This window comes from Tyto alba, unplaced genomic scaffold (assembly GCF_018691265.1).
Source record: "Tyto alba isolate M040663 unplaced genomic scaffold, T.alba_DEE_v4.0 Super-Scaffold_10, whole genome shotgun sequence".
NCBI lineage: Eukaryota > Metazoa > Chordata > Aves > Strigiformes > Tytonidae > Tyto > Tyto alba.
Genome location: NW_024881262.1, coordinates 5,979,387 through 5,991,617, shown reverse-complemented (window position 1 = coordinate 5,991,617; position 12,231 = coordinate 5,979,387). Strand labels below are relative to the sequence as shown.

The 12,231-nt window shown below is 40.7% G+C and overlaps 1 protein-coding gene across 3 annotated transcripts in view; it reads left to right on the top strand.

Annotated features, from left to right (window-relative positions):
* The window catches only part of LRRC31 (leucine rich repeat containing 31), a 44,949-nt gene that overhangs the window by 25,203 nt on the left and 7,515 nt on the right, over window positions 1-12,231 (top strand). For 2 of the 3 annotated variants that reach the window (XM_032986513.2, XM_032986511.2), the window contains exons 1-3: window positions 8,507-8,836; window positions 10,111-10,260; window positions 10,661-10,828. In XM_032986513.2, the coding sequence (XP_032842404.2) occupies window positions 8,557-8,836; window positions 10,111-10,260; window positions 10,661-10,828 (598 nt within the window). In that variant the 5' untranslated portion in view covers window positions 8,507-8,556. Of the gene's footprint in view, window positions 1-6,491; window positions 6,880-8,506; window positions 8,837-10,110; window positions 10,261-10,660; window positions 10,829-12,231 lie in introns of those variants that run through there. The other variant, XM_032986512.2, reaches the window with a different exon arrangement.

Below are 12,231 nucleotides of genomic sequence, written 5' to 3'. Positions count from 1 at the left end.
TTATTCCAGAACTGTGTATCCTATTGGATTGGGAGGAACTAGAAGGTGGAAATCCTGTTAAGCATATTGTGAGGCTAACACAGGGATCAGATGGTTATACTGCTCAAGCTGGAAATTTACTCTTTAATTCTCACTGTCAGTGAGTTAGATCTCAGAACGAATGCCTAGTAAATGGCAGATTTTAAAATGTCAGGGAGTGGTTGATGTTTGCTAATCCCTTATTCACCTGTCTGCAGTGAGCACCTGATGAACCACAACAACAAATTGCCCCTTGTCCTCTCAAATGCTAACACAATGCCTAAACCTGGAGAAAATGGACTCATTCCTATTGAAAGTTTCTCACAGGGAAATGTTATCATTAGCAAAGGGGTGTAATTCTGCTATAGTTCAGCACATTCTTACAAAAAACAAACTTTTTTTTCTTTGCAACATAACACAAAATACATATATAGTATCTAATGTGGCATTATTTTTAACTTTTATTTAAAAGTGACTGTGACTTCTAATATTTTTGTTGTAAATGCTATGATGGCTATTTTGTTGTTGCCTGAACCTTTATAAAGAAGAATCACGCACAGAATCATTGTTTTAAAAAAAAAATTCAATATTAGGTTTAAAAAATAATTTTAGGACTTCCTTAAAAAAAAAAAAATAGAGACCAGCTAAAATAACCCAAGAATAGTTTTCATGTGGTTGTCCAGTTCTTTGCATATGCAGGCAGACAAGGAATTGAAAGAGCATTTTAGACTTAAAGATAATTTTCAGCTTGTGTTAAGTCCATTTGGTCTGTAACTGCTTATAGAAGCCTGTGACTTGAAATATAAAGAGTAGATACAGTCTTGAACAAAGTTCCTCTGGTGGGATTTTTCTAGATTGCCTGTGTGAAGCTGAAGCAAATGCTTTGTAAGATATGGCACTGCCTGAATAAATGGAAAGTAAAATCTTGCATCAGAATCCATTTTTCATCAGATGTTTTAGTCCATGTGAATCACATTTCAGGAAAACCACAAAAACTTTAATACTGGGAAAAATTATTTCCTGAGGTAGAAACAAAACCAGCAATATAATAAGGATATATATTTATTTTTTCTTGTTTTACCAAATGAGGGAAGTTTGGAGAGAGAGAGCAACACTACTTTACAAGACCTCTGGCATCTAACCTTTAGTTTCTGGTACTGAAGCAGAGTTGCTGGTGTGCTGTAGTGAAGTGTGGCAACCACAATTCATAAAGATGCTTTAATGGTCCCTTTCCATAAAAATATCTAGTTGTTCTTGACTAGATTTCACAGGCATCAGGCAGGGGTGTATTTCTGAATCATGCAGTGGTCTGTGTGTCTCAGCAGTCCCGGTTCTGCTGGTCATCTTCACCTATAGGGAAAATGGCAAAGCAGCAAAGGAGGGGGAGAGGGGGATGTGGGAGATGAGTTATGAACAGAACAACGTAATGTAGAATATATCAAATTGATCTGGGCCTCGGTCTGTCAGTTAGTATCACTGTTAGCTAAGATGGTTTAGGACGGTGTAGTCCCACGTTATTCCCTTTGCACAGAACAATTTCAGAGTGGGGAAACACCAACACTCAGGTTCCTCTGTGCAAAGGGGATAACTGTAGCCTGACAGCTCCCACGCAGTATTTGGTGTTTGTAGCCTGAGGTACTGACACCAGCTATGTACTAACACGAAAGATGGAGCTGGAGTCACACCACCTTCTGTACGCTCTTACCCAGACTTACTACCTCGGGTTACCTCTATGGTAAGCAGTGCAGAAATCTCAAAACTGTGTGTATCACCAAATACTGACTTGAGTACTTGTTGAAGTTCCACGGAATGCAATGAGTTTTGCTGAACTATCCAGACGCATTGTACCAGATGGTACTGTATGGAGGTAACACTGATCCTTTGTTGATTTCTAATTAGGTTTCTAGTAATTAATATAGTTTGCAGCCCTTGCATGAACTCTGCAGATTACCCATTCATGTAAATGATTAACTGGAAGGGGATTAAACCTGGCATAAATTCAACAAAAAAGAATTTTCCAGCCTGAAAATTTTCTACATCAGACTAATATATTGTAGTAGAGAATGAAGCATTGTTTGAATTTGTGTAGTTATATTTAAAAAAAGAGTAACTCAATATCAGAGTGTTAAAAATATCTGCATTGTGGATGTAAATATGCATTTGCTGCGATAGATCTTTTAGTTATGCTTTTTGTGAAAATCAAAATGCATGTGCACTATCAGATAGTACTTGGAAAAATCTACTTATCATTGCTATTATTTGACAGTAGGTAAGGTGAATTTCAGCTTTGAAAAAAAATAATATATTTTAGAATTCTACAGTTCATGTTTAGCAGCTTGTGCTGGTATATTCAAGATTGAAATTCTTACAACTATAATAAATCAGTGGCAACAGAGACTGTCAGAGACCTCTGCTCCTGATAAGTTCGTCCAGCACATGCACTTGGAAGAGAGTCCTGCCAAGTGTGCAGCCCCTTCAGGTCAGGCAGAGCCCACCTTTGTATGCTAGCACTGGATTTTGATAATTTTTTATTATGTTTTAAAGTGTAAAAGTACAGTGAAATGTCAAAATCTTCCTCAGCCTTTTCATCCATGAAAAGTCTCACTGAGTTTAGAGGACTGCCTAAGGTTACTCAGAGGCATATGCATTATTGAACCCAAGGTTTTAGCTGGTTTTGTATGTTCTCAGAGCCTCTTCAAACCCCTCCTGTGATCAGTCTGTGGTTGTATATAAATACAGAACAAGAGGGCTGCATTTAGTTTTCATAACCCACTGAAATGTATTTTAAACAGCTGCCTCAGGGACTGCTGTAGGCTGATGGGCTATTAAAATCAGAAGGTCGAATATTTATTTTGTAGGAAATGATGGGGATACTCGGATACTTCGGGCCACGTTGGATCTTTAGGTATGCACGCTGATCCCAGTGTAGGGAAGTCTGAAATTAGTTTGCTCCGGGGAAACATCAGTGTTGCACCATATCTCTGAGAGTGTCAGAATATGTGGAAAAAGTGTTTATTCAGATGGCAGCACACTGCTGGGCTCTACCTGGGAGCCCAAATTATGTTTCCTAACCTAAATTCTGCAGAGAGCTTCCCGCGAGTGAGTGCAGCTCCATCTATTCATTCATCCTCAGGGAATTCCAGCCCATTCCAGCCCATCATGTGTGCAGTCTCTTCTGAAGGTTTTTGTCTGGCCCTAAAGCCGATCCCTGCTGCTCTGTGAATTGCCTGGGTGTAAAGAGAGTCAACATCAAGTCAGTGGATAACACAGATATTGTGGCACTGAGTAGCATATCATCAGTGCTGGCTGAAGGCTTCTCAGCTATGTCGGCAAGACTGAGTTTTGCTGCCTCAGTTATAAGGGGTCAGAATTGGGTCAGAGTCATAGAATGAAGGGAAGGGACAGAGTAGGAGAGAGAGGATGGAGAGAGCTGTGGAAGGCATAGTTTGATGTACGTGGCTGGGAAAGGTGAGAGCAGTGAACCTGGTACGGGAGCAGGCCACTTCCCCTACCCTCGTTTTACAGCAGATCCTGGCACAGGTATTCCGAGTCAGCACAGCCCAAGAGCCAGTTGCCTGGCACTGGCAAAGTCAGCAATGGGGAAATCAGCATTTTTCTACCCCCGGTAATTTCTTGGTCCATGCAACAGCCCGCTTCACCTAGGCAGCCTGCAACAAATCGAGTCAAGCAAGAGAAGCCCATGGAGGCTGCTGCAGGCGATGACAGTCATGCAGAAAGGGGAAACAGAGCAGCAGAGATGTGTGCTAAGGAAAGGGAGAAAGGATAACATGGCAGTGATTCAGTCTGCTTCTTCCACAGAGAGGAGAACAGTGCCTTCACTGGGTGTGAGCAAAGCTGGGGAAGAGAACTGCCTCAGAAGCAAACAAGGGTCTCTGTGTTACTACATGTTACAGGTCTCGGAATATTAAAAATCCCTAGCAGACAAATATCCAGAAGCATTAAATTCTATATAAATATTGGGCCAAGTGCCTCCCTAGTATAACTGCAATGATTGTACAACAGCAAGGATGGGTTTAGTTCAATGTGTTCATATTCTGTGTTGTTTTAACTAGATGTTTGGGGGTTTGTTTTCCCTTAATGGATAAAAAGTGCCATCTAAACCAGAGTTGCTACTTTGCTTGGGTTTCATTGAAAGAGACACTACTAAAGGGAGAGGAAATCCCTGAAATGATACTCAGTGATTAAGTACATAGAATATAGGATTTCAGTGTTTGCAAATCCTTTTTTTTCAAATGAATTTGTGGTACTAATCCTTTAATGGCATTATTTCTTTGGAATATATGCCGGATTAAGGAGTCACAATGAGGCAAAATACAAAAATCCATGTTAATCTCTCACCAGTGGATGCTGTGGGGCATACAACTTTAACTATTTTGTTCCAAAACTGGTTCTGTTCCTAACCTTGCCCCAAGTCTACACAGAGGGGAGAATAAACAAGTGTGACACTGAGCCCTTGGCAGATGGTCACAAACCATTTAACCGGATAGAAAGGGGAAGGCGTTTATTAGTCTTAAACTCCAAAAGCTGAGCCTGCCCTATGCTGTCCATGATGTACTGCAAGAAGCAGACGCGCAGGTCTGCGAGGCGGGAGCAGGAGACGTGTTCAGAAGTATGCCACGGGGGAGACGGCGACCGGCACAGCAAGGCCCAGTCTGGCAGCTACCGGGGGCATGGCTGGGCCTGGCCGTCGTGATATATCGTGTGTTCACAGCACAACCTGGGCCTATTGCAAAGTAATGCTTGTGTTTCAGCCCAGTGCAGTCACCTTGCTCTAGTTATACTGCTTTGTTTTGGGATAACCCTGCTGTCCCCTCTTTCCTCCTAGCTGTAAAAAAAAGTTAAAGATTTGCTTTCTAGGAAGAGGCAACTGGATCACTGCGAAACTGCATTTCCCTTCTCACCAGATTACAACAATGCTGTCTGGGTGCTGTGAGTTATTTTCACTATCATTCAACAGCCTAAAGTGGTGAAAGAATTTCTGCATGGGCAACACATCACCAAGCAAACTGATGTCAGAGCATTCAGATTAGCCCAGCCAAACCACTGTAATTGGTGCTTAACTTGGGTAAGGATTTCCCCCTGTTCCAAGGAATAGAGATTATCAAATATTCTCATTCATGCTCACAACATTCACATATCAGATATTCACATTATTGCATTCATGTTCACAAACATGTGTTGTTTTGTCTCCATTTCATCCCTAGCCACTCTGTTTTTAAGCACAAGTAAAGTGAGAAAGAGCTGTCAAATTCAATGAGTTCTTTACCAACAGAAATACTTGGGATTTTCAGTAGTCTGCACAGAACTGCCTGAACACTTGAAGTGCGTTAGCACCCAAGGATGTGATCTTTCCCAGTGGATACAGGTCTGTAGTGAGATGCTAGTTTCAGAAACTGGGACAGGACAGCCACTGCTGGTATCAGAAAACCCTAAAACCAAGATGGAGATCCTTTCTGTTGAGGAATAGAAATGTGCCCTTCATTCCTGCAGGGACAGACAGTTCATCATAGTGGTTTTGTGCATTTTTTTTTTTCCTGCTGTAAATGTTTCCCAGAGTGATACTTCTCATGGGCAGGAGGATTTTCCTGATGTTCACTTTAAGGTTTTCTTCTCTTAATCGTATCCTGTTGGCTTCTAGCAGCACCCTGTGCCTCATTCCACCCTGTCTGAATCATTTGTACGTTGACACACTGAGTCAAGCCTGTCCTCATAGCTGGTGTCTGTTCAGCTGCTTTCAAATGAATTGTTAGTTTTGTTATTCCCCACCAAATGAATTGTTAGTTTTATTACTCCCCACCAAAACCACTCCAGTTTGCATATGTCTTTAGTGTATACATATCTGTGGATGGTACCTTGTATTTGAGGAAGTTTAAATTATACTGCAACAGGTGCAGGCAAAGGTAAGCAGGAAGTGATAAGGAAAATGGAGAGTTTGCCACATGAGGGGAGACAAGAAGAGTTTAGTTGGTTTAGCCTACGTAAGTGAAGATATCACAGATCAAAAAGAATCATCAAAGTTAAAGAAATTCAGCATAAATGGCTATGAGTATGTTTAAGCTAGAAATTGTAATATTTGCCATCATGGAAATCAGGTCCTAGGGCAGACAGACATAAAAAGATACAATGAAGTTTGATGTATGTATATGATGTATCAAATAATTGCATCGTAATATTGTATCGTGCTGTTGCCTACAAGCAGATTGTGCCAGGTGATGCAGTACGACATCTCCCCTCATGTCTCCTGTTGCCCGAAAATGAACAGGAGTGCACCAGTTCCCCTGTGTTCCTTTTTGTTACTGAACTATGCAACATCCTGCTGACAGCACAGCTTTGCTCAGCCTCCAGCAGTATTTCTGACCAGTATGAACAAAAGAGGTGGGAAAACAAAGAGCTTTTCTTCAGGTAGTCTTGTAACCTGATCTAGAAGGTGACTCAGTCTCTTCTAACAACAGCTGTTTCAGGGACATGCAGTGGTTAGCGTGCAGTATCGACGTCTGAGCTGCCATTTCCTGATTTCTGTCTTGTGAGTGAAGTTGGGACATGATCAGAACATTTCAATGGACTTCTCAAACCCTCCCAGAAAAGAGAGACCAGGCACAGCAGGCTGACACTGGGAGACAGTGCAGAGGAATAGAGGCATCGGGAAAGAGCCCATAAACCACTTGTGGGGAGCTGCCACTATCAAACTGATGAAGACAAACTTTTGAAAGAACACTATGTGGAAAGCCCTACTAGGGAAAGAAGTGAGGTTTTGTTTGTGTGTCATGTCTCACTTCTGCAAGCCCTGAAAGTACTGTAAAACGTGAAAGAAATCCTCAGGTGTTCCAATGGAAAAGACAGGTATGTTTCTTTGTTTAAAATAATACCGCTCTACAGCATGAAAATGCAGCCAGGGTAACCAGCATTGCTTTGCAGCTCAGTAAATGTGCATGTACATCTACGTACACTGTTTTGTATAATTTTTGTACTTATAAGAAATACAGCTGTGACAGGCTATTACAAGCAAGGCTTTAAATAATGCATCAACTGTTCGTAATTATAAGTGCTCTGCCCTTGAACACTTGTATAATAGCTGATAACTTCCAACATAGTAAGAAGGTTTACATACATATATATACATCAGTAGATATACTGACATTTATGTATACACACACACAAAGAGAAGCATGTGTATATAAAAACTACATTAGCTTTACTTTGGCATTTTCTTCTTGACCTGGCTCTTGCTATAACAACATGAAAACTATCTGTGCAAGTTTCTGATACTACTTCATGTGTTTGTCTCTTTTGGAAAGTTGATGCCAGTAACATTCTATATAACTGACGGTTATTAAAATGATCAAGTTCATGTACTCTGTGGATGACAGCAAATTGTGGAATGAGTTCTGTGTGTGGGTCTGTGCTGGAGAAAGGGAAATATGTGTGAGCACAGAAATCTGTTCATGAGCTCTGATGCGTTACAGGATCGAGATCTGAGCACAGGTCATTCCCCCTTCAGTCAATGGCACACAGTAGGACTTGAAATGTATCTTTTCCACATAGCCCTCATGAAGCAAAAGTCAATGAGTACCTGCTTGTTTTTTATGAAAGTCAATGAGTACCTGCTTGGTTTTTGTGACTGCTCTGTTAAAAACATGTGTGTTCAGGCAAACGCTAGAATTAAAACTAAAGAGAGAGCATTAAATTAATGTTTAGAGAAAAACACAGCAGCTTCAGAATCACTGGATGATGCTATAGCTTGTGTAGTATGAACAGAAATAAGGAAAGAATGTGTATAAATTATGAAGTCAAACTTTAATTTACTTGTGAATTAGTCACTGAAACAGAGATTGCTATAGTACTGAGCTGTTCCAAACAAGCCATCTGGGAGGCTCGTTTTCTCCCAGCAGTGGCATACTCCCTGTGTTGATAGCTATGATATCTGGTGTTTTCTGCACTATCACTTCAGCTTTGCTCTAAGGTTAATGGGGTTTTGTTTGCATGTTCCACCCTGAGCTTGGGAGCGTGTGACATTGTTGAGGCAAGGATGTCCTTGTACTCCCTGTTGCACACCTCCTCCTCTCACCTTCCTGACTGCCAGACTGGCTTTTAGCATGAAGAATCACTTTGGTGTTTAACTTAACCTGGCATCTCCTCAGAATAGGGACACCTCAGCCTTGTTTCCTTAATGTGGCCACAAGACTATGAACTGACCTTGGGGATTAGGTGTTAGGGAAAGCAGCAGGTTTGCCCCTCAGCACTTGGTGGCCAGGGGGGGGTGTCCTTAGGGACAGTCCGCATTAACAAGGCAGCGGAGAGTGATACTTGTACCATTGAGAAGTGGGACCACTGAGTCTGCTGTGCTAATACTGAGCATTACCAGTTCCTTTTGAAGGAGGAAAAATGAGTTCAGAGTCTGGTCTACTAAAAAGAGCTTTTCTGATATTAGCATGGAGGGAATAGTAGGAAATTCTCAGTGAATCTGCCATGATGAAAGAAGGTAAGCAAGAGTAAACATTACTAGAACTAATTCTTTCTATGTCTGCTAATCTCCTGGAAGATGACCTTCATTGCTGCCAGGATAAGCTTGAAGAGGACATCCTGAAGAGTTCCCCATTTGACTTTGTTATAAAACAGTTCCAAGGGAAGAGGTCCTCTCCTGGAAAAAGGAAAGAGCATCCTTCAGCCATCAAAAAACTCTTCAGGGGCTTTGACTTTGGGAAATCTGAAGGCAAGGACAGAAGGGAAATTGAAGAAACAGAAATAAACAACTCTGGAGCTGATGATCAGAGTGAGAAGGAAGATCTCTCTGTAGAAGGTAATGTTGATACAATAATGAAATGCGTGTACATGTGTATATATTTTAATTTCATAGAAAATCAGTTGCTTTTCTTGCTAGCCAATATCCTGTATTTTGCAGCTTACAGTTTATCCTTTAGTCAGGATTTGCTTTTGATTGGAACATTATCAAGGATGTGCCCTCTAATTTGATAGGTGCCAAGCAAGGAGTGAGATCCGTGTTGCTGAGGAGGAATATAAAGCTTTTGGGTGACCTCTCTCTTGATCTCCAATGTGAGAGGTCAGTGCTGGAGTCAGCTCATTAGCTGCAGAGCTTATTTGGTTTCAAAGCTAAGCTTTGAGCAGTAGCTTGGCTTGTTGTATTTAAGATTGGTCTCTGTCTGTCTTGCTGCTAAAGCAATCTGAAGACAACAAGAGCAGATGTTTCCTACTACTTGATGTTGGTGAGGGGGAGGGGAAGGGAATGGAAATTCATCATGTATGTTATTTTCTGCACACAAGAATACTCTTTACATCCACACCAGAGAAAATTAGGTTATTTTTAAAAAGGAGCTGGAAGGTGAGGCTTAGAACCCTATCCTTTGTCCAAAGAGTTTTGGGTAGGTTTGGGGGAACAGTGAGAAGACAGCTACTGAGAGTGGGATTGATATTTTGTATTATTTTTGGCTGCTTTTCTCTAGCTGTAGGCATTAGATGAAATTGCTTATTTGTTAAAGGGTTTAGTGATGAATGTAAATGCAGTTTTCCTTGCTGCACAAACTGCATGAAAGAAGAAAGTAAGTGGGGGTTGCTTTGCAAAGCCATGAAAAGTAGAGCTACCTTACACAGGCAATGTATGAAAATGAACAGAGGCTGTCACAAAGGAAGCAGCAGGTTCACCACGCACGTGCAGGGCCACTCAGTGCTAACCGATCAAGTATAGACTGTATTGCTGCAGTGAAGGCACACAGAGGTGGTTACATGACTTGTGCACCCAGAATAGCTGCAGTTTGGAGTTTTGCATTAATTTCATGGCCTTGAACAGGTGGTGCAAACATCTAAAGTCACTGGCATGACGTACCATGAAGACGTGCAAGAAGAGATTCTTTTGTCACACTGCATCAGGAGCTTTGTTGTGATCTGATCTATAATGATCTTATCACTCAGGTTATTGGTCCACATTGATCAAAAATAGAGCCCAGTTTACTGATAGATTTAGTTCATTTCCTGAAGTCTTCACCTGACAGCCACAGACAGGTCTTGCACATTGTGTTAGTAGCAGAGGTAACCAGGCCCTAATTCTTTGTTTCTCAGATGGATGTTCACATCTCATTTCTGAAGCGGAGTCACCATCTGGTGAGCAGAGATTTAACCAGTTCATGCAGAGACTGGGAAAGAAACCCAACAGCAAGAATCTGGATCTAAATAATTGTGCATTAAGTGCAGCAGATGTAATAGAGCTGGGTAAATACATATTTTATTCAACTTGGCACTTCATACATTTCTTTAATTCTTATTTGCCTATTCAGTTATTCATACTCCTCTTTTCCCTTGCCTTTGTTTTATACAGGCCTGGCTGTATTTAACATTTCATCTGGTGGTCCCTAAGAAATGTTAATTAATAAATTATGTAAATTATGTAATATATATATATAAAAATATAAAAATCATACAGGTCTGTGATGCAGATGAATGTCTTTACACTCAAACTACAGATAAGAAAAGTGAGGTACAAATTGTCATGGCTTTATAATGCTGTATTGGTTGTAGAAAGCATCTCTGTATTAAGATGTATTGACATTCCGAGTGTGCAGATGATATGCAAACAGAGAATGCTCCTTTTTTTTTTTTTTTTTTTTTACAGCTTCTTTGCTGCCATTTCTCCCAGAGCTGGAAGAGATCAGCCTGTCCTGGAATGGTTGTGTTGGTGGGACTTTGAAAGCTCTCACTGATCATCTTCATCATGTGAACCTGTTAAAAGTCCTTCGACTTAACAGCTGCAGGCTGACAGCTGAGGATGTCACCTCCTTAGGTACAAGATTTCATTTACATTTACTTCCAGACAGCTTGGGCCGAATGTAATCGATCTCTGCTCTTCCTACATCCTATTCCTGCTGCTTCCACACTGGACAATGTAAACTCCTGCTGTGAAACAGTAGAAAGAATTTGGGCTTATGAGTGACCTTATACATTTGAGTAGCTCTGCCAAGTTCATTCTTCAGGGTATGAAGCTTTCATATTCAGAAGGGAACAGAATTTGGTCCTATTTGCAGGAAAGCATGTTTTCAATTTGGATTAGTTTTTTTTGGCTAGCTTTGATATCTAATGGTAGACAGAAGAACTGAAACAGAGTCAGTCATAATAGGGCTATCTTAGGTCTTCATGCTGCAGGACAGATGAATTTTCACACAAAAAATGATGGTCTTTCAGAGGAGACTTAAAACCAGAAGTGCTGCCTCAGAGCTTTATGACTTGATTTTGAAAGTCTGGGAGAAGCTTATTCTTCTGCTTGCTTCTTTGCTTGGAGTGCCTGCAATGCTGCTTTCTGCAAAACATGAGACTTAAAGGTTTTAAAGATGGTGTTATGCACGCAGGTTCTGACACCGAGTCACTTACCTCTGGGCTTGGAGTTTGCTCTCTGATGGGTCTGTAATACATATCTAAAAGAAGGACAAACTCAACCAACTAGGAATTATAAAAACTACTGTTTTGCAAGTTCTAAAAACCAGTCTGAGTTGTAAAGCTGGGTTTTATGTCATTCATAGCCAGGCTTTTTCCGGGAAAGTTTCAGAAACATAATTACATACATGTTGGTGACACAGAAATGGGTCATGCTATCTGTTGGGGAGGAAAAATTAATCTTTGCAAAAGCTAGTGAAAATAATTGGTCTGTTTCTGATGAGAGTAAAATCTGTGTTTTGTTTTCTACCATATTTTTTCTAATTTATTTCATTATTTTTCAAACCTTTTTGTCATGCTTTTTTTTTTCCCTTGAGTTCTATTGGTTATATTTCCAATTGATATATTCTGCCTGGTTCTTCTGTGCTGTTTCCTTCCCCCTTCTGGCTTGTCCTCTGCTAAGACAGGCACAAAACTGATCATAGGACTTGAATTTCCAGACAACATGTGATGCCCTTGACACTTGGAATAGCAACAGTCAATTTGCATTGATTTTTACCTACCATTCTGAAAACAGCATGCATGTTTAGGCCAGTACTGCCTGTTTTACTATGTCCACATCTATTTGTGGAAATGTGGCTGCTTGTGGACTCAATGCATTCTGTTTAGAAATCAGTGCCTCAAATATAATCATAATGTCAGCCTCTCCTATGTGATTGCTTAGAGCTGTGACTGTGAGAGGTGGTAGGAAACCATGCCTGGAGTTATAGTTCTTTATTTATCTTCTGGGTGGAAAATGTACCTGGAATGCTAGTC